Source organism: Pituophis catenifer, unplaced genomic scaffold (assembly GCF_029215685.1).
Source record: "Pituophis catenifer annectens isolate HBS135680 unplaced genomic scaffold, rPitCat1.0.hap2 SCAF_15, whole genome shotgun sequence".
In the NCBI taxonomy this organism is placed as follows: domain Eukaryota; kingdom Metazoa; phylum Chordata; class Lepidosauria; order Squamata; family Colubridae; genus Pituophis; species Pituophis catenifer.
Genome location: NW_027256895.1, coordinates 1,655,498 through 1,677,962, shown reverse-complemented (window position 1 = coordinate 1,677,962; position 22,465 = coordinate 1,655,498). Strand labels below are relative to the sequence as shown.

Sequence of the window (22,465 nt, the reverse complement as noted above, 5' to 3'; positions counted from 1 at the left end):
GGGGAGAAAAGGGGGGAGGAAGAAGAAGAGGATGATGTGAGGGGGTCCAGCACGTCCACAGGCCCCCCCACTCCCTCTCAGACGCTGGAGAGAAAAGCCTCCGGCATTTCCATCCATCCGACCAGCTTTCTTTCTTTCTTTCTTTCTTTCTTTCTTTCTTTCTTTCTTTCTTTCTTTCTTTCTTTCTTTCTTTCTTTCTTCTTTCTTTCTTTCTTTCTTTTTCTCTTTCTTTCTTTTTTCTTTCTGCCTTTTTTCTCTTTCTCTCATTCTCCCTCCCTTCCTCCCTCTTTCCTTTCTCTTCCTCCCATCTCCTTTTCCTATTCTTTCTTCATCCCTCCCTCCCCTTTTTTGTTCTCCTTCCTTGTCATCCCTTCCTCCCTCTCCTTCCTTTCTTCCCTCCCTCTTCTCCTCTTTATCCCTCCCTCTTCTTTTGCTTCTTCTCCTTCCTTCTTGTCCTCCCTCCCGCTCCTCTTTCCTTCCTTCCTTTTTTCCACCCTCCCTCACTTTTTTCTTTTTCTCTTTCTTTCTCCCTTTTTTCTCTTTCTCTCTCCCTTCCTTTCTCTCTCTTTCCTCTCTTCCTCCCATCTCCTTCTCCTATTCTTTCTTCATCCCTCCCTCCCCTTTTTTGTTCTCCTTCCTTGTCATCCCTTCCTCCCTCTCCTTCCTTTCTTCCCTCCCTCTTCTCCTCTTTATCCCTCCCTCTTCTTTTGCTTCTTCTCCTTCCTTCTTGTCCTCCCTCCCGCTCCTCTTTCCTTCCTTCCTTTCTTCCACCCTCCCTCAATTTTTTCTTTTTCTCTTTCTTTCTTCTTTCTTTCTGCCTTTTTTCTTTCTCTCTCCCTTCCTTTCTCTCTCTTTCCTCTCTTCCTCCCATCTCCTTCTCCTATCCTTTCTTTATCCCACCCTCCCCTTCTTTTTTGTTTTTCTCCTTCCTTCTTATCATCCCTCCCTCTCCTTCCTTTCTTCCCTCCCTATTCTCCTCTTTATCCCACTCTCTTCTTTTCCTTCTTCTTGTCCTGCCTCACTCTCCTTTTTCCTTCCTTCCTTCCTTCCACCCTCCCTCACTCTTTTTCTTTCTTTTTCTTTCTTTTTCTTTCTTTTTTCTTCTCCTCCTTCCTTTCATTTTTATTTTTCCTTTTCCTTCCTTCCTTTCCTCTTTCTTTTGTTCCTCCTCTTCTTTTTCTTGTTCTGCTTCCTTCGTTTCCTTTCCCTCCCTCTCCTCCCCTTCCTTCCTTCCTTCCCTCCCTCCCACCCAATAAAAACTGCCCCCCTTTTCCTCCAAAGAAGCCCCCAACTCACCTTGGCCTTCTTCTGATACACCAGCTGGTTATTCTGGATGGAGAACCAGCGCCTGCAATCGAGACACAGCCGGTGAGCAGGGAAGGGAGGGAGGGACAGAAGCCTGGCAGAAGAAGAGAAGGATGGACCAGAAGAGCTTCCCTAGGCCAGAGCAGTCTACCTCACCGAGAACAATGGCAGGGCCAGGCTCCCTTCAACCTCAAAGGTTAAACAGGCAGAGGTAGTCCCTGACTTAGGACCGCCGTTAAGAGCAGAATTTTTCTTGCTAAGCAAGGCGGTTGTTAACGGGGACGCTGCAATGGTCATAAGTATGAAAAACGGTCATAAGTCACTTTTTTCAGTGCCATTGTAACTTCAAACGGTCACTAAATGAATGGCTGGAAGTTGAGGAGTACCTATACTAAGAAAGTTACCCCATTCAAAAATATGGTATTTGTTCTTGTCCTATCCATGTTGAATTCTGGTAAAACCTTGCCAGCTGGGGAATTCTGGGAGTCGAAGTCCAGAAATCTTAAATCAAACTGGGGAATTCTGGGAATTGAAGTTCAGAAATCGTAAAGCAGACTGTCTGGGGAATTCTGGGAGTCAAAGTCCAGAAATCTTAAATCAAATTGAGGAATTCTGGGAGTTGAAGTCCAGAGAAATCGTAAAGCAGACTGTCTGGGGAATCCTGGGAGTTGAAGTCCACCTCTCTTAAAGATGCCCAGGTGGGCAAACACCACTCTATGAGAGGACACAGGTGTGCTCGTCCAGGGAAGGCAGCCTAAGCTCACCTGCTCCAGGTCTTGAAGGCGTTGCTGGCCCGTTTGTACAGGTATCCTTCCGTCACCACCTGGCCGGGTTCGGCCTGGATTTCTGGAACATCGTCATCTTGGCTCAAATCCTGGACAAGGTGAGAAGAGAGCATGAACCTGCCTGCAAAGGACCTTCTGTTGGCCAACAGAAGCCAAAATCCCACGTCAGCTATTTCCCACTATCGAAGGAAACTCCTCCTTTTGGGCCCAAGCAGGAGACCCTCCACCATTTCTGACCGGTCTCTTCTTGAGAGCCTCCAGTGATGGAGGTCTCACACCTTCCGAAGGCAACTTCTGCTCCATCGGTTGATTGTTCTCACTATCTGAAAAATTCTCCTTATTTCCAGGTGGAATCTCTCCTTGGTCAGTTTCCATCCATTATTCCTTGTCCAGCTTTGGAAAATAGCTTGACCCACTTCCTCCTCTCTGGGGCAGCCCCTCAAATATTGGAAGATGCTCTCCTGTCTCCCCTGGTCCTTCTCTTCCCTAGACTAGCCATGCCCAGTTCCTGCAACCGTTCATCGTATGTTTTATCCTCCGGTCCCCTCATCCTCTTTCTTACTCTTCTCTGCACTTTTTCTAGAGTCTCAACATCTTTTTTTATAGTGTGGTGACCAAAACTGGGTGCAGTACTCTAGGTGTGGCCTTACTAAGGCTTTGTAGAGTGGTATTAGTACATTCCCTTGATCCTGATTGCATCCCTCTGTTAATGCAGTTTAGGATTGCATTAGCTTTTCTGGCTGCCGCTGCACACGGCTGGCTCCTATTTAGCTGGTTGTCCACTAAGACCCCAAGATCCCTCTCACAGTAACAGCTATTAATCCTGGTTAATTATTAAGCCAGGTTTCACCCCGGGGACCTCACCTTCTGTTTTATGGCGGCATGTCTCTGCTCCATGTCCCTCTTCTCTCGGGCCGATTCCAGGACCAGTTCGTGCAGCTGGAAAAAAAACAAAAAAGACATGGAAATCTCGGGGCAAAGGGAAGGATGGCGAAACCCCCCCAAAAATCACCCTCCCTTCGGTAAAATCCCTGGGCTGGGAGGAGGGGGTCACAAACCAGGATCGAGGGGAGGGAGGGGGTCCACTTTGCAGGAAAGTCCAATTCTTGCACAAAGAAACGGCTGCAGTGAGGTTCGAAGCCAAGAACCCAGGATGGAAGTTGCAGGAAGTCCTCAACTTACGACCGCTATTGAGCCAAACCGCCCCCCAAATGTACGTCGCTAAGCGAGACATTTCTTCAAGGAGTTTTGCACCCCTTTTACAAAAGTTGTTAAGGTCGTTAAACGGTCGTTAAATGAATCCGGCTTTTCCCCCTGTGGACGTTGCTTCTCGGAAGGCCACAAAAGCGGATCGCGTGGCCTTGGGACTTGCGACCGTCGTAAATAGGATTCAACTGCCAAAACGCCCGAATTTTGACCGCATAACCACGAGGATGCTGCAAGCGGTCGTCGGCGCGAAAAGAGGTCCTAGCTCGCTTTTTTCAGCGCCGTCGTAAATTCAAACGGTCACTAAGCGAATTATTGTTAAGTCGAGGACTGGCTGCATTGATTTATTCGTTCAATTTCTATATTCTGTCCGTCTCAATCAGTGAGGGACAGTTTACAGTCCAAAAAATAAAAATAAAAATCGATATATACAGCAGCAAACAATTGAATTCTGTTTTCTTCCCTGACAAAGGCAGTCTTCAACTTACGACCGTTCATTCAGTGACCGAAGTTACAACAGCACTGGAAAAAAGTGACTTAGGACCGTTTCTCACACTTACGACCGTTGAGATGTCCCCGTGGTCACGCGATTTAAAATTGAAAGGCTTGCCGACCGACTCGTATTTATGACCGTCGCAAAGTTTTGGCGACCTTCCGACAATCCAAGTCAACGAGGAAGCCGGATTCACTGAACAACCGCGTGACTCACTTAACAACCGCAATGTTTCACTTAACCACCGAGGCAAGAAAGCTCGTAAAACGGGAGCAAAATTCACAGAACGAAGCAACAGAATTTTGGGGCTCAATGACAGTCGTAAGTCGAGGACTCCCTGTACAGGATCTGAACGAACGTGAATCTACAGGTGTCCTGTTATGCTTCATATGTAGTTGGACTACAAGTCCCATCACACCCAACCAATTGATTTTGTTTTTTCCAAACCTGGCCTGGCTTTGAACCAATCGTTAATTCTATAGCAAGGACAATTTTCACACCCCGTCAGTAAATCAGATTTTCTGTTTATTCAGGATTCTTTTTTTTCCTGGCTTGTCTCCAGCTCTCTTCCATCCATTTCCTCCTCTCTGCCCTTAATTCTGGCCCAAGGATCAGACAATCTCTCCATGCACAGACAACTGTGTTTGGCCTCCCACACCCAATTATTATTATTTATAATAATTGAATTTTTTAAAAAAATGCAATAAAGTAAAATAGGCAGCAAAACAAAATAAAAATGCAAAGTAAAATATCAATAAAATGAAATAAATAAAAAATGCAATAATATGAAATAATATGCAGTAACATGAAATAAGATCTGCAGTGAAATACAATAAAGAAGGAATCAAACACACAATAAAGTAAAGTTAGCTGGGCAATGAATTAAAATATAAGTAAAAGATGCAATAAAGTAAAAGATGCGATAAAATGTAAATGAAACACACTAGCAAATAAATAAAATTTGCAATAAAACATACAAGAAAATAAAGTAAAATGGTCAATAAATTAAAATACAAATAAAAGATGCAATAAAGCAAAATAATAAAGTATAATATTGCTGAGCACATTGTAAGCCGCCCTGAGTCTCCGGAGAAGGGCGGCATATAAATCAAATTTAAAATTTAAAAAATAGAATAGAATAGAATAGAATAGAACAGAACAGAACAAGTAAGAATGGAATGGAATGGAATAGAATAATAAAATAAAATAAAATAAAATAAAAAAATAGAATAGAATAGAATAGAATAGAATAATAGAATAGAATAGAATAGAATAGAATAGAACAGAACAGAACGAGTAAGAATGGAATGGAATGGAATAGAATAGAATAGAGTAAGTAAGAATGGAATGGAATGGAATAGAATAATAAAATAAAATAAAATAAAATAAAATAAAATAAAATAAAAAAATAGAATAGAATAGAATAGAATAGAATAGAAGAATAGAATAGAATAGAATAGAATAGAATAGAATAGAATAGAACAGAACGAGTAAGAATGGAATGGAATGGAATAGAATAGAGTAAATAAGAATGGAATGGAATGGAATGGAATAGAATAATAAAATAAAATAAAATAAAATAAAATAAAATAATAAAATAAAATAAAATAAAATAAAATAAAATAAAATAAAATAAAATAAAATAAAATAAAATAAAATAAAATAAAATAAAATAAAATAAAATAAATAAAAACAAAAACTTTCAGCACCGCTTGTCCTCCTCACCTGAGCAGCTAGGCCTTTGCGATATTCCTCCAGCTCTTTGGACGCCCGAGACCCCTGTTCCAGGAAGACGGACTGGGCCTCCATGAAGGACAAGACCTGGAAGGAGCAGAGGCATCAGAAGGGAGACCCCCCCACCCCAGCGGGGTCTCTTCAAGTAAGATTGGGCTGCCCTGAAAACGGTGCTTTGCAAACAGAGAGAGTGACAGATAAAATAGGTTAAAAAAAAACCCCAAAACCAGGAGCCTTTGGAGGAAGGAACTTTTGACGAGCTCAGAGGTGCTGTGTTTGGATTTTCTCATCCGGGATCCCGAAAACTAAAGTTCGGTTGAAATCAGAAGGGAAAAAGAGATTTTTTCCTGGCGTGAGAAAGCCAAGTCAAGGCAGATTATATCACGACTTACGACGAAAATGGAGCCCAAAATTTCCGTTGCTAAGCGAGACAGTTGTTAAAGTGAGTTTTGTCTGCTTTTTCGACCTTCCTTGGCCCCCGTCATTAAGTGAATCGCTAAAGCCGTTCAGTGAGCAACCCCGTTGTTAAGTGAATCTGGCTTCCCGATTGACTTTGCTTGACGGGAGGTCGCAAAAGGGGAATCGCGTGACTCCGGGACACTGCGACTGTCATAAATGTGAATCAATTGCCAAGCATCTGAATTTTGATCCCGTGACTCTGGGGTTGCCTCAACGGTCGTAAGTGTGAATCACTTTTTTCAGTGCCGTTGTAACTTTATACAATCACTAAACGAACTGTTGTAAGTCGAGAACTACTTGTATGTCTTAAAATGTGGTCATGTTGAGATCTGGGGACTTCAACTCCCAGAATCCCCCAGTTGCGCTGCGGTGTCACCCTGTGCCGAGTGCGAATCTCGCTCAAATCAGCTCCACCAGACACTCTGGCATCCCACAGAAGCCATCTTTGTGAATGTGTGCCAAAAACTAAGCTACACATACATACACACACACACACATCCCTTAGCAAGGCCCTCTCCTCTCCTCTCCTCTCCTCTCCGGGCAACAGGCTCAAGGCTGGGGATGATGGGACTTGCAGTCCAAGAAGACCAAAGTTGGGGAAGGGAGTTACTCACGAATTTGAGGATCTCAAATTTCTTCTTGGATTGAATCACGTTGATCTGAAAGACAGGGGAAGGGTCTGGAGTTCGATTCCCACGTCGACCCGCCACGATGGGTGCTCCAAGAGCCCTCACCGTCCGTCCGTCCGTCCCCCCTCAGACCCGGAAACGGGACCCTTGGCCAGGGGGGGGAGTCTTTCAGGACCTCTTCCCCACCTGCAGCACGTAGTCGAGGGCTCGGTTACGGAAGGTGGTGCGGGCTGCTTTGAGGGCGACCATGGCGTCTTCGGCATCGTGTTGGCGCCGACGGGGCACCTCGGCGTTATGGTGCAAGGCGCTGCCGAGACTTTCGCTGCCCCGCTCGAATTCCTTCCTGGTTTCTTTGAATTGCTTAATGTCCCTGAAAGAGAAGAAGGGTGCAGGATTCACACAATGTCTTTAACCCAGGTTAGCTGAATTCACAGAACCGGTGGTCCCAGAACAGGTTAACCTATATATATATATGTGTGTGTGTGTGTATGCTGAGAAATTAAAATCTCGGGTGTTTTCCCGCGTCATGTTAAATAAGTTAGTTAAAATGTTTAAAATTCTGGTTAAAATCCTAGCTTAAAATAATTTAATAATTTTATCCAGAATTTTAAACATTTTAACTAACTTATTTAACATGACGCGGGAAAACACCCGAGATTTTAATTTTTTGCATATACACACCCACAAAAACTTAAGACAGACATATATATATATATATATATATATATATATATATATATATATATATATAATATATTTTTATCCTGTTTTTTTCACTAATTCACGTCGGCGAGGAGACTCAATACTCTTTCTTCTGACATTTTCCTCCATAACAACAACCTTGTGAGGTGGGTTGGGCTAAGAGAGTGTCCTAACGCCACTCAGCTAGCTTTCGTGCCTAAGGCGGGACTAGAACTCCCAGTCTCCGGGTGATTGGCCCAAAATTACCCAGCCGGCTTTCATGCCCTAAGGCGGGACTAGAACTCCCAGTCTCCTGGTGATTGGCCTAAAGTTACCCAGCCGGCTTTCATGCCCTAAGGCGGGACTAGAACTCCCCGTCTCCCGGTGATTGGCCCAAAGTTACTCAGCCGGCTTTCATGCCTAAGGCGGGACTAGAACTCCCAGTCTCCAGTGGTGGGATTTAAATAATTTAACAACCGGTTCTCTGCCTGGGTAGGCGTGGCCGGGTGGTCATGTGACTGGGTGGGTGTCTCCAACTCAACGTCACTCATCACTCCCAGCCCCGCCTCCTGGCCATCCGCCTCAAAAGGCAGAGGTGGGATTCAGCAATTCTGACCGGTTCGGACTAATCCCACCACTGGCTGGACCCGCCCCTGCCCGTTTTTCGGGCTATTTTTGGGGCCATTTTTGCATGACCCTCCCCCCCGCGCTCCCCCCGCTTTTGGCACGCGATGGCCTGCTGGGCCCATTAGGCCCGTTTTTTCGCCCTCCCCAGGCTCCTAGAAAGGCTCTGGAGCCTGGAGAGAGCCAAAAATGGGCCTTTCGGTCCTACTGGAAGTCGGCAAACGGGCCATTTCCAGCCTCCAGGGGGTTGGGGAAGGCTGTTTTCACCCTCCCCAGGCGCCTAGAACGCCTCTACAGCCTGGGGAGGGCGAAAAAACGGGCCTCCTCCACCCTCCCGGAGGCCCTCCGGAGGCCGGAAACAGCGTGTTTCCCAACTTCCGGTGGACCCAGAAGGCCCGAAAATCAGCTGGCCGGCACGCACATGGACGCCGGAGCTGAGCTCGCGTGCCCACCGATATGGCTCCACGTGTCACCATCACGGCATTAGACCAAACTGACTCTGGGAAGCCAATCGGTGCATTCTAACCCCCGATATCTAAACCCAGTTTGGCCTGGTCGAACATCTTGTGGGATCACAGATATGTGGGGAGGCAGCTACCAAATGCAAAGCTAACTAACCATAGTTGGCGAGTTCAATAGGCAGAGATCCGAAACAGAGACCGGGGGATCCTGGTTCAAATCCTGTTCCGTCCCGAATAATTCCCGCCCAATAATTCCTGGGTTGCTTTCACATAACATACTAAGCCCACAGACCTCCATCAGACACACTTACTCCTTCACAAGAGTTTGCAGCTGCAGCTTGAGGGACTGTTGCGCGGTCTCCAGGAGTTCCTAGGACAAAAAAAAAAAGAGCGCTTTTAATCGAGTTGCAACCAAGTTTATTTTATTTCACACCGTTACTTTATTGCATTTATTTTTTTTTTGTTGCATTGTATTGCATATTTTATTTTATGGCATGTTTTTTTTTCTATTTTATTGCATATTTTATTCCATTATATTGCATATTTTTGGTCACGATTATTAAGTGAAACTTATCCTTAATCCTCCCTGATTTGATTTGATTTCTTTGAGAAGCAGAAGGTCACATCAAGGCAACAATATTGGGGGGAAAAAAATCTCTTATTATTATTTTGGGAGGCTTTTTCTGAGTTTTGCATCTCATTTACAGGCTTGGGATTTCCTGGTGGTCTTCCATCCTTAGCAGCTTAATAGAAAGATCAATCCCCTCACCTCTTGCTGTTCCATCATTCTGCTCAAACTTTGGGAAAACTTTTCCAGGCACTCCTAGGAGGAGAAAAAAGACATTAGAGGTTTTTTTTACTTTTAAAAGCCTCTGCCGATCCCAGCTGAGTTGCCTGATCGGCAGAGGCTTTTAAAAGAAAAAAAAATCCTCTGACGATCAGGCAACTCAGCTGGGATCGTCAGAGTCTTTTGAAAGCATTTTTTTACAACTTCTTCGCTGAAGAGGTTGTAGAAAAAATGGGTTTTAAAAGAAAAAAAAATTGGCCATGCCCACCCGGTCACATTACTCCCCCCCCACCACCAAGCCATGCCCACAGAACCGGTAGTAACAAATTTTAGATTTTACCACTGTTTTGGGGGCACCCCCGGCCTCTCCCCCACCCCCCTCAAATCCACTTACGCTCATCAACGTGTCCCCAAAGGAATTCTGGGAAAGCTCCTGGATCCCCGAGGCAAAACTTTTGCTGTGGCTGCAGAATTGGCGCCCGGATTCCAGCATGGTGCCACCCAGCTTCAGCAACTGCCAGGGAGGGCAAGAAGGACAGACGGCGGGTCAGAATTGGGACACACGGACCCCAGGAGTGAGCACCTGGGCTTTGCTCTACTGAGGGGGTGGGGGCTGGGATAACCGCACCCCCCCACCCCACCCCACGGACCGGCCCTGGCACACCCTGGGGCAGTGCCCACCCGCTCGAGGCGGCACCAGATGGGCGTTCCAGCTGGCAAGATCAGGAACAATACAGGTAGTCCTCGGCTTACGACCATTTGTTTAATGACTATTTGCAATTAGGTCCTTGCAGTAATGTCCCTGTAGATCCATGTTTTAAATTTGGGTGCTTGGTAACCAACAAGGGTGGTACCATCCCAAGGTCACGTGACTACAATTTTCCTTCCTTCCTTCCTTCCCTCCTTTTCCTTTTGTCTACTTTCCTTCCTTTCTTCTTTCCATCTTCCTTTCCTCCCTCCCTTTCTTCCTTTCTTTTCTTTCTTTTCCTTCCTTTTGTCTTCCTTTCCTTCCTTCCTTCCTTTTGTCTACCTTCCTTCCTTTCTTCCTTCCATCTTCCTTTTCTTTCCTCCCTTCCTCCTTTCCTTTCTTTCCTTTTTTCCTTCCTTCCTTTTGTCTTCCTTTCCTTCCTTCCTTTTGTCTACTTTCCTTCCTTCTATCATCCTTCCTTCCTTTTGTCTACCTTCCTTTTCTTCCTTCCATCTTCCTTTCTTTCCTCCCTCCCTCCCTTCCTTTTTTCCTTCCTTCCTTTTGTCTTCCTTTCCTTCCTTCCTTCCTTCCTTCCTTTTGTCTACCTTCCTTCCTTCCTTCCTTCCATCTTCCTTCCTTCCTTCCTTCCTTCCCTCTGTCTCTCCTTTTTTGCCCCTCTTTTTCCCTTCACTCTCTTTCCTTCCTTTTCTCTCCTTCCTACCTACCCAGAGGAATTCTGGGAGAACTCCTGGATCCCTGACACAAAAAGCTCCTGGATTGCCATCTAACGCACCTTTAACTCATTGATTAATTTAACTTGTCTTTTTTTTCCACTTTGCTGAAGTCAGGATATATTACATCGACTGCATTCCCACCATCTACTAAGAAAGTTACCCTACCCCCAAAAAATGTGATCTTTGTCTTATCCATGCTGAATTCCAGGAAACTCTTAACCGGCTGGGGAATTCTGGGAGTATCGAAGAAACACCCGTTTCGGATCTAAAAGGACCTAAATCCAGTGGTGGGATTCAGCCAGTTCGCACCTAATCGGGAGAACCGGTTGTTAACTTTCTTAGCAGTTCGGAGAACCGGTTGTTGGAAGAAATCTTATTTTGTTTTTTCCCACTTTACAGGGCTAATCCTGTAAGGAAGGCAGGAAGGAAACATTCTGGTGGCGTTTCTAGCCTAATCTTTATTGTCCTGCTTATAGAAACTGCCTCTCTGATTAACCCTTATTACATTGTAACAGTAAGGTGAAGCGCCCATCGACGTGAGTGACATTGAGTTGGCCACATCCACATGGTCACATGACCACCAAGCCACGCCTACCCAGCTGGTCATTAGGGCAGAGAACCGGTTGTTAAATTATTTGAATCCCACCACTGCCTAGATCACAAAGGATCTGAGCTGTTCTAGGACAGATTTTGCTTTAGGCAGGAAATTGCTGTCCTGCGGTGTCAAATGGTGCAATCCAGAAGCATTTAAAGGCCTGTAAACAAATATTTTGTGATGTTTCTCTTTCTTGCTCGTCTCCAATCCCCCTCCTTGCAACTTCTAGATTTTTCTCCTGGGGGGGGGAGGAGGAGGAGGGGCAAAGTATTTTGTGCAAAGTTTGCAACGTATTTGGTGCAAAAACTCAGCTGGGCTCTTAAGCTGACACGTCGTGGAAGACCTGCTCACCTTTTCCAACTGAGTTTCCAAAACCGATACTTCTAGTTCCACAGTCTCAACAGCGGCCCTGAGAGTAGGGGGAGGTTTGTGGGGAGAGGGGGGGGAGAGAAAGAAAGGAAATATGTCAGCCAGGGCGGGTCAGAAACCACTGCAGAGATATGATGAGCACGAACGCCTGGGCTTCAAAGCTGAGCCGTAGCCACAGAATCATGACACCGTACGAGTCTTGCAATTTCCGTTTGCGTCTTGCAGTGCCACGTTAGGAACAAGCAGCCACGGAAGGCATTTCTTTTTGCAGAAATTAAAAGGAGTCGGTGGGTCTGCTTCTTCGTCCTCAACCAAGCGGGCTGTCCCGATTTGGAGTTGGGACTCCATCGCCCAGAATTCTTTGCAGGAGATTCCCAGGGTGCATCTCAAAAGAGTGCCAGGCTGGGAAAAGCTGTGTGAAAACAATGTTTTTCCAACTTCAGCACGATGGACTTCAAGTCCCAGAATTCCTCCGCCAGCACATCAGTTTTCCATTTAATTATCCTGCCACGTAGTCATAATTCGTTTATTCGTTTAGCTTGTGATGTTATTTTTTTTTCACTTTCAAGATATATTACGTCTACCGCATTCCCACTATCTACTAAAAAAGTTACTCTTATCAAAAAAACAAAACAAAACAAAAAGATATTTGTTCTTGTCTAATCCATGCTGAATTCTGGTAAACCCTTGCCGGCTGGGGGATTATGGGAGTAGAAGTCCACCCCTCTTTAAAAAAGCCATGTGGGGAATTATGGGAGAAGAAGTCCATCCCTCTTCACTTCCTGAGGTTGAGAAACACTGTGGTCGAGTTACGTTGCAGGTGATTTGACTGACCGGTCCAGTCAATGAGGAATTGCAATTTCCCAGTTAGAACAATTAACCCGTGGAATGACTTGCCACCAGAAGTTGTGGGTGCTCCATCACTGGAGGTTTTTAAGACGAGATTGGACAACCATTTGTCTGAAATGGTATACTGTAGGGCAGTGATGGCTAACCTTTTTGCTGTCGCGTGCCAAAAGCGGGGGAAGAGCGGGAGGGTCGCACACGTGTGTGTCCACACCCATAATTCAATGCGCCCCGCCCCCACACGCATGCGTACGTGACCCTCCCCTTTTGGCACGCGATGGCACGATGGGTCCGGTAGGCCTGTTTTTCACCCTCCCCAGGCTCCAGAGGCTTTCTAGAAGCCTGGGGAGGGCAAAAACTGCCTTCCCCACCCCCCAGAGGCCCTCCGGAGGCTGGAAATGGCCCATTTCCTGACTTCCGGTGGGCCCAGTAGGCCTGTTTTTCACCCTCTCCGGGCTCCAGAGACTTTCTAGGAGCCTGGGGAGGGCAAAAACTGCCTTCCCCACCCTCCGGAAGCCAGAAACAGCCTGTTTCCCGACTTCTGGTGGGACCGGAAGGCCCGAAAATCAGCTGGCCGGAGCACGCATGCGCACTGGAGCTGATTTAGGGCAACGCTCATGTGCCCACAGATATGGCTCCGTGTGCCACCTGTGGCACGCATGCCATAGGTTCGCCATCCTGGCTGTAGGGTCTCCTGCTTGAACAGAGGTTGGACTAGAAGACCTCCCAAGGTCCCTTCTATTCTGTTATTCCGTATGTGATAGCATTTTCCCTTCCAGAATACCCAGGAGAAACAATTCCAGCTTTCTTTCTATCTTCTGCCCTGTTATTTCATCCAGCCATTTTTTAAATCTTGTCCCAAAATTTCCTAATCTTAGGACAGGTCCACCACATGTGGTAGAATGTCCCTTGTTTGTGTCCGCACCTCCAACAATTCGGGAGACCTATATTCGGGAACATCCTGGCCAATCTCGCTTTACATTTTGTAAAGATTTTTTTTATAAGCAGAGACGGACAGATTATCGATGGAAATGAAGGAGAGGGAGGACACCGAGTACTATTTAATATGGTTATTCTATATTATTTCATATTTTAATTATGATTTAATATGGGTATTCCTGGTTGGAGAGTAAACATAAAACTTAAGGGATGTTTTTGTCACGAGATCGAATCGTAAATAGAAGTCAAGGTCATTTAGATAAAGATATAAGTTTAAGATAAAGAGATATTTAGAAGTAGAATTTGTGTAAAGAGGTTAAATAGGCTAGAGATACCGATGCAGAAAAGTTGTTATGAGTATTGAAATTTTGATATGTTTGTTTTCGGTTGTTTATATTTTTTCATTTGTGTGTGTGTGTGTGTGTGTTTTTCTTGATTTTTTTGTGTATTATGTTTCTTTTTGTACTGTGTATTTTAATCTTTGGAAATTTAATAAATATTTAAAGAAAAAAAAAAAAAGAAACACACATCCATACAGCCTCTGCTCCGTTGCGGTCATCTCACAATTTCCTGCCTCCGTCAAGAGGTTGAATACCTTATTTATTTATTTATTTATTTATTTATTTATTTATTTATTTATTTATCATCTATCTATCTATCTATCTATCTATCTATCTATCTATCTATTTATTATGTATGTATGTATGTATGTATGTATGTATGTATGTAATTTATATGCCGCCCTTCTCCCGTAGGACTCAGTGCGGCTTATAAATGCAGTGATGAAAAGAACCCAAAGCCTCTCTCCAACTTGGCCCCTACTAAACAGGTTGGGGTTCGTTGGCCATCATCCTACAGCCAGCCAGGGTGTTGTGGAGGATGGGATTTGTAGTTCAAAAATCTACCAATGCTGGGAAGGCAGTGTCTGCAGATGTCGTAACCCTCCTGCCTTCAAAATATTCAAAATATAGAGGCTGGATAGCTCAACAGACAGAGCACTGTAATTTAACACCAGCTGTCTGCAATTAAAGTAAGATCGAATCTCGCCAGGCTCAAGGTTGACTCAGCCTTCCATCCTTTCTAAGGTAGGTAAATTGAGGACCCAGTTTGTGGGGGCAATAAGCTGACTTTGTAAAAATATACAAAAGTATGAAGGCTATTGCTTAACGCACTGTAAGCCGCCCCGAATCTCCGGAGAAGGGCGGCATATAAATCAAATTTAATATATATATATATATTGGTAGGCTTAGAACAACAAATCCCATCATGTGTGGGGTCCTGAGTGCTGTCCGAGCAGGGTGGATTTCTCGAAGACATTTCATGACCCAACTAGGGAACGACTTCAGTGCTAGGAGGGAGGGGGGATTGTGGAATGGTGGGAGGAGGAACAGGAGGATTGGGGGAGGGTCCTTGGGGCTCTTTCAGCTTGGTGGTTTTCTTGCAGGCGTTTCATGAACCATATGGGTAATGCCATCAGTGCTAGGAGGCACGTGGGTTTGCAGAAGGCAGGAAGAGAAAGAGAGGGAGGGAAGGAGGGAGGGAGGGAGGGAGGGAGGAAGGAAGGAAGGAAGGAGGGAAGGTAGAGGCTATGGGGTCTTCAGTGCTCTCTGAGCTTGATGGTTTTCTTGGAGGCATTTTATGACCCAACTAGAGAATATCATCAGTGCTAGAAGGGAGGTGAGTTTGCGCTGCAGAGGGGAGGAGGAGGAGGAGGAGGAAAAGGAGGGAGGGAGGGAGGAAGGAAGGATCATGAATGCTAAAAGGGAGGTGGGTTTGCAGAGGGGAGGAGGAGGAAGAGGAGAAGGAGGAGGAGGAGGAGGAAAAGGAGGGAGGGAGAGAGAGAGCGGGAAGAAGGAAGGAAGGAAGGATCATGAATGCTAAAAGGGAGGTGAGTTTGCAGAGGGGAGGAAGAGAAGGAAGGAAGGAAGGAAGGAAGGAAGGAAGGAAGGAAGGAAGGAAGGAAGGATCATGAATGCTAAAAGGGAGGTGAGTTTGCAGAGGGGAGGAAGAGGAGGAAGGAAGGAAGGAAGGAAGGAAGGAAGGAAGGAAGGAAGGAAGGAAAAATGGATCATCAATGCTAAAAGGGAGGTGAGTTTGCAGAGGGGAGGAAGAGGAGGAAGGAAGGAAGGAAGGAAGGAAGGAAGGAAGGAAAAATGGATCATCAATGCTAAAAGGGAGGTGAGTTTGCAGAGGGGAGGAAGAGGAGGAAGAGGAGGAGGAAGGAAGGAAGGAAGGAAGGAAGGAAGGAAGGAAGGAAGAAAGGAAGGAAAAATGGATCATCAATGCTAAAAGGGAGATGAGTTTGCAGAGGGGAGGAAGAGGAGGAAGAGAAGAAAGAAGGAAGGAAGGAAGGAAGGAAGGAAGGAAGGATCATGAATGCTAAAAGGGAGGTGAGTTTGCAGAGGGGAGGAAGAGGAGGAAGAGGAGGAGGAAGGAAGGATGGATCATGAATGCTAGAAGGGAGACGGGTTGTGGAGGGGAGGAGGACAAAAAAGAGAAGGAGGAAGAGGAGGAGGAGGAGGAGAAGGAGGACAACTGCGGGGTCCTTGGTGCTCTCTGAGCCTGATGGTTTTCCCGTTTCATGACCCAACTAGGTAACATCACCAGTTCTAGAGGGAGTGGCGTTTGCTCTCTCTTTATATCCTAGGTATCTCCCTTATTTATATCCCATCCTCCACAGCCAGCCTGAAGGCGATGGGCCCTTTTCAGCCAAGATGGCTGCCGGCCCTCCCACCCTCCCTCCACGGGGGCCACGTTAGAAAATCCAAACCAAGAAAAGAGAAGCGAAGCGAAGCCACATCCGCTGCGAAATGAACCAAAACTGCAGGAAACGTTATGAAAAAAAAACAAAAAAAAACGAAACCCTCCTGCAAAAAACGAAAAAGCAGACTCACGCACGCGGTGGGGGGGGGAACCCTGCACCCCCAAAACAAGAGGGGGTGCAGCCCCCCCCCCACTGAGCTCGGCGGGACACGGAAACCCTGGAAAAATTCTGGCAGGAGGAGCAACGTGGCACAGGTGGAAAAAAATACGACTTTTGGAAACAATTTCTCACATCCTTGGCAAGCTTCAGAAGGGAAATATATTGCTTTTTTGGCCCTTGGCATCGCGACCGGGGGGGGGGGGATGGCTCACCCGGCTTCCCCCCAACCATCATCCCCTGCCAACGCAGCCCACTCGCCTCCTGGCAGGGGATGATAGGCGCTGGAGCATGCCCCAAGCGAAGGAGGAGAGGAGAGAGGCTTTAAACAAGCCCGATCCAACAAGCCATGATGGCTAAGGAACAGCCGGTTTGCAGGCGTGGAAGTGGGGGCGGAAAACACCAAATTTTCCACCCTTAATAATGAGGAAGAAATTATATTTCCAAATAACGCACAAGATTTGGGGACCCTAAGACGGTTTGCTTGCTTTTAAAACAAAGAAACAAAAAAAATCCCTTGAAATAGATCCTAATGTAAAACACTGGCGGGTCCTCGACTTACGACGGTCTGCTTAGCGACCGAAGTTACAACGGCACCGGACAAAGGGACTTAAAAGGCCCTTTTTCACACTTGCAGCCATCCCTGTGGGATTAAAAAAAAATTCAGAGGCCTAGACACTGACTCACATTTATGACTTTTGCAGCATCCCGAGGTCGCACGATTCCCCTTTTGCGACCTCCTGAATCCGGCAAAAAAAAAAAGCCGGATTCGCTTAACGACCTCGTTACTCACTGAACAATCGCATTGATTCTCTTTAACAACGGCGGCAAGGATGGGCATAACACGGGGCGAAGCTCACTTAATACAAGTCTCGGTTAACGACGGAAGTTGGGGGGGGGGGCCGGCTGCGGTCGTAAATCGAGGGGCCCCTGGTACTGTAAATAAAAATAGAGCAGGGAAATAAGGGATGACAAAAAGGAGGGAAGAATATAAAAAAGGAAAAGAAAAGAAAGAAGCAAGCACTGATGTCCAATTGTCTTTGCGGCAATAAAAGAGTGCAAAATTGAGATTAAAACCTCAATATTTTTTTTTCCTGTTTTTAATATTGAGCAGAAATGAGTCATTTTTTGGAACAGTCGACTAATCTGATCATCATATTCAAACTTCAATTTTTTCCCCCCCCCTCTGTTTCAAACACAAAAATCCCCAAAGGGATTTCTAAGCAAAACTGGATTTATTCTTTTTTTCTCGGATTAAAACAGATTACGGGTTATCCTCTCTTTACAACCGTTCATTTAGTGTGAACGGTTCCAAGTTACGACAGCTCAGGAAAAAAAAAACCCGAGTTAGGATCCTTCTTCACACTTAATGACCTCCTCCGTCCAAGCAGACCCTACACCATTTTTGACGATTCACGACGGTGGCGCCGTGAAGTCAACGGATTCGCTTAACAACCATCGGACTCGCTGAACAACCATGGGACTCGCTTAACAACCATGGGACTCGCTTAACCACGGCAGCGATTCGCTTAACAACGGTGTCAAGGAAGGTCTCTAAACGGGGGGCAAAACCCCACTTTGAACCAATGCCTCGCTTTTAGCGACAGAAAGTCTGCGTTCCCCCCCCCTTAGGGTCGTAAGACGAGGACTGCCTGTAATTTGGCCAGCTCCATCCTTCCGCCCCCCCGTCTGTTCTTCCGTTGCGAGAACTGACCTACAGAAGATGGGGGTTGCAACATGGGAGGTGGGGCAAGGCTCAGGAGAACTCGGTGTATTTTGTATGTGTGCTTGTGTGCGTGTGTGTGTGTGTGTGTGTGTGTGTGTGACAGGAAGCCACAGGCCACAAGTTGTTCTGCAAGCGGCCGTAACAACAAGCTCATTTATGGCCCACCCGCAGCCAACTCAGGTTTTTCCGGCCTCACCGCTTCCAGACACGGCAGTTTTAATTCCCCAGCTGGCCTTTTGCAAGGAGATAAACCCTGGTTTGCGCGACAGGCCAGCCGATCATGGTTTGCGCCCCTGCCTTAGGCCCAACAGACCGAATCTCACGCTAAACCGTGGTTAGAATGGAATAACAAGAGTCGGAAGGGACCTTGGAGGTCTTCTAGTCCAACCCTCCTGTTTAGGCAGGAAACCAGACATCGCTTAATCGAGGTTGCACGACGGGCTGGTCAAAGATGGCTTCTTTGAGATTGCGTGTATTTTTTTTTTTAAAAAAAGAAAAGGTTTTATTTATTTATTCTAACAGGCGGGGCTAAACATACGAACATGTGAATGTTTTTTTTAAATGTTATCTAATTCTGGGTTTTATTTGATTGACCAAACTAAGTAATAATTTTAACGAGCAATTTTATGATGTTTGTGTGTGTCTATATTTTTCTTGAGTCCTACGGGAGAAAGGCGGTATAGAAATACAATAAATAAAGAAATTTGTTGATCAGAACGTAAAATGCAAAGAAAGCGGAAATTAAAAGGGAGGAAAAAGGGAAAAAGAGGAAAAAGGGATAGAAGGAAAAAAATAGGGGGGGTGGAAAGTGACTTCTGATTCTTTTTAGCATTGTAGAAAGATAAATCACATTACGGCCTCAATTTTTATACAATAATATACAGCGGCCATTTCTATCGCAACAAACCGATCTAAGAAATAGAGACACCCAAAGTCAAAATTTCCTTTTTTTCCCCCCCCTCCCCATCCCAAGCAAGAAGCCCAGAAACGGTTTCCAAATGGAAATAAAAATAAAATACGTTCTTTTCTTGGAATAAAGCAATCCATTGAACCGTCTTCTACTTTAGGGTTGGGGGTGTTGTGCGAATGGAGGCTTGGAACCTGCTGGTTTCCCGGGGGGGGGGGAGGGAAGGAGAGGTCTGGTGGGGGGGGAGGGCCCTCACATACATACCACTGCATGCAAACATGCGTGTTAAACCGGGTTGCATCCTAGGCCTGTCGCTGGCTTGCTGTCGGGGTACAAAACGGTTCTCGTGCGACACACAAAAGTGTGTCATGTCTACACAACCATGGAGAGAGTAGCTGAGTGTGTATACCTACCACTTGTCCTGTGGCCCACCCCCCCACAATTAACACCAATGCATAATCCTGCGTCTCCCAGTTGCAACCAGTTTGCAGGTGGAAGCTGGGGATGAGCTGGGAAGGAGGTTGGGGTAAGGGGGATGTAAGAAGAGACCCCCCCCATCCAATAGGAAGCGGATCCCCTGGCGCCCTCCGCCCCCATCTGAACCAGGGCAAAGTTGCAGAATTCAAACTCAGGGGTGCCTCCTTTGGGGGGGTCTGACAGCCCCTCACCCCACTTTGCTCCCAGTCCGCGGGACCCTCCTGGCAGAGGGAAGATACAGGGATGGGAAATGGGGAGGGGGCTGCCCTTTAAAATTGGTCATAGAGACGGGAAGGGCCAGAGCCAAGCAAAGGGAGGGAGGGAGGGGGAGAGAAATAGGGGGAGATGGAGAGAGGGGAGAGGGGGGAGATAGGGAGGAAATGGAAAGGGAGGTAGAGGGGAGAGAGGGGGAGTTGGGGGGAGAGAGGGAGGAGAGAAGGGGTGGGGTAGAGGGGAGAGATGGGGGGGAATAGGGGAGATGGGGGAGAGAGGGAGGAGAGATGGGGAGGGAGGAGAGATGGGGAAGACAGATGGAGGAGGAGAAAAATAAGGGGAGTTGGGGGAGAAAGGGAGGAAATAAAGGGGGAAGGTAGAGGGGAGAGAAATAGGGGAGATGGGGAGGGGGAGATAGGGAGGAAATGGAAAGGGAGGTAGAGGGGAGAGGGGGAGTTGGGGAGGGAGGAGAGAGGGGGTGGGGTAGAGGAGAGATGGGGAAGATGGGGGGAGAGAAATAGGGGAGAGAGGGAGGAAATAGAGGGGGAGGTAGAGGGGAGAGATGGGGAAGATGGGGGGAAATGGGGGAGATGGGGGGATGGAGAGGGGAGAGGGGGAGTTGGGGGAGAGAGGGAGGAGGAGACGGGGAGGGGTAGAGGGGTAGAGGGGAGAGATGGGGAAGATAGGGGGAGATGGGGGGATGGAGAGAGGGATGGGGAGGAAGAGGGGAGAGAAATGGGGGAGGGGGAGTTGGGGGAGAGAAGGAGAAAGGGGGAGGGGTAGAGGAGATATGGGGAAGGTGGAGGGGAGAGAAATAGGGGAGTGGGGGGGAGATAGGGAGGAAATAGAGGGGGAGGGGGAAGGGAGAGAAATGGGGGAAATTGAAAAAGGGAGAGGGGAGAGAGGGGAGTTGGGGGGAGAGGGGGAGGGGGAGTTGGGGAGAGAAGGAGGAGAGAGGGGGAAGGAAATAAGTGGGGGAGGGGAGAGAGAGAGATGGGAGGGGGCGAGAGGGGGGTCCTTGCCCCCTTTCTCCAGCCTCCCCCTCCCCCAAAGGGCTGGAGAGCCGTGGGGCCGAGGGAGGGAGGAAGGGAGGGGGGGGGAAAGCGAGGCGGAGCGGGCACCACCAGGTGCTCCCTGGACGGCGCCTGGCAGTGCCTGTGGGGAGGGGCTTGGGGGGGTTGGGGGGGGGGGTTGGCGCGGTGTCCCACCTGAAGCGGGGGGAGTCGCGGAGCCCTTCCTCCAAGCCCAGCGTGACCGTCATGCTGGCCGGCGGGGCGTCGGGGGCTGCCGGGGGGCGCGGGCGGCGGAGGCGAGGCAGGAGCCGGTGGTGAAGCCGGAGGAGCTGATGCCGGAGATGCCGCCGCGGTGCCCGCTCCGCCCCGGGAGGGAGTTGCCAGCCGCCGCCCAGCATCCCTTCGCCCGCCCCGCACAGGAGAGGAAGGCCCAGGGCGCCCCCTGCAGGCAGGGCTCTCCTCCGCCACGCCCACGGGGCCCTTGCACAAGCCCCCCCCCACAAAATACACAATATACACACACACAACCACACACACACACAAGCACACAAATACACACACACACAAATACACCCACAAACACACACAAGCACACACACACACAAACACAACCACACACACAAACACAAGCACACAAATACACACACAAACACACACACACAAGCACACAAACAAACATACAAACACAAGCACACAAATATACAGACACACACAAGCACACAAACACACAAACACACAAACACACACACACAAACACAAGCACACACACAAACACACAAGCACACACACAAACACACAAGCACACCCACAAACACACACAAGCACACACAAACACAACCACAACCACACACACACAACCACACACACAAGCACACAAATACACACACACACAATCCCACAAACCCACACAAACACAAATACCCACACACACACACACACACAAGCACACAAGCACACAAGCACACAAACACACACAAAGAAGCCTACAAACACACACACCAGCACACACACACACACACACACACACACACACAAGCAAACAAACACACACACAAGCAAAGAAGCCCACAAACACACACACAAACACAAGCACAGGCACAAGCACAGAAGCCCACAAAACACCCACAAACACACAATCACACAACCCCCACCCCCATCCCCCGTCAGGCCTGGCTTTGGCCTCACTCCACCCAGCCCAGCGTTCCAGCTCCGCCTGCGGCTCATTCTCACGTGCAACTCCCGGGTCAGAGGTGGGGAAAGAGCCCCCTCCCCTCCCCTCCCCTTCCCCAATGGACTTGTCCCCCCCCCCCGGCAACCTTTCCTCTCACCTGGCCGGCAGGTAGGACCGGCTGGCGTGGTTACCCCACAAAATTCTCCCCCACTTCCCACCCACCCACCCACCCCCGGCAAACTCGGCTCCAAATGCCGCTTTGGGAACAGGCGGGGGACGGGAGACGGGGACAATTTGCACTGCTTTCTGCCGGGATGGCCGTGGGATTTCCTCGTGGTCTCCTTTCCCAGTGCCAAATCTTAACTTTTTTTTTTCTTTTTGTTTTCTCCAAGGCCGGCTGGGTGAAAAGTGCAAAACGACCCTGGTAGGTAGGTAGGTGGCCTTGTAGGGGTTTCTGGCTTCCGCGGAGTGCTTTTCTCTCCCTCCCCGCCCTGCAAGACTCAGTTCAAAAGTATTTAAAACTCTTCCAAACAAACCGAGATCGGAAGTCTGGGCTGTCGACGCCTCTATAAAACCCACAAAATTTCCCTTCGAGCCAACTCGGCTCTGGGTGTTTCCTTGGCAAGAGGAAGCGTAAAGATTTGGATGGCTCTCCGTTCGGGGTTTCTTTCAACCTCCCAATTTCCTTGGGATTTCCTTGTGG

At 47.6% G+C, this 22,465-nt stretch overlaps 1 protein-coding gene across 1 annotated transcript in view; it reads right to left on the bottom strand.

The window, feature by feature from the left end:
• The window catches only part of ACAP1 (ArfGAP with coiled-coil, ankyrin repeat and PH domains 1), a 33,712-nt gene extending 12,723 nt beyond the window's left edge, over positions 1-20,989 (bottom strand). Inside the window, exons 1-11 of the mRNA XM_070954525.1 lie at positions 20,787-20,989; positions 11,533-11,590; positions 9,559-9,678; positions 9,147-9,200; positions 8,689-8,747; positions 6,798-6,981; positions 6,597-6,641; positions 5,515-5,610; positions 2,955-3,029; positions 2,070-2,179; positions 1,297-1,348 (exon numbers count right to left, since the gene is read on the bottom strand). Coding sequence (XP_070810626.1) covers positions 1,297-1,348; positions 2,070-2,179; positions 2,955-3,029; positions 5,515-5,610; positions 6,597-6,641; positions 6,798-6,981; positions 8,689-8,747; positions 9,147-9,200; positions 9,559-9,678; positions 11,533-11,590; positions 20,787-20,989 — 1,056 coding nt within the window. The remainder of the gene's footprint in view (positions 1-1,296; positions 1,349-2,069; positions 2,180-2,954; positions 3,030-5,514; positions 5,611-6,596; positions 6,642-6,797; positions 6,982-8,688; positions 8,748-9,146; positions 9,201-9,558; positions 9,679-11,532; positions 11,591-20,786) is intronic.
• Positions 20,990-22,465: the final 1,476 nt, after the last annotated feature.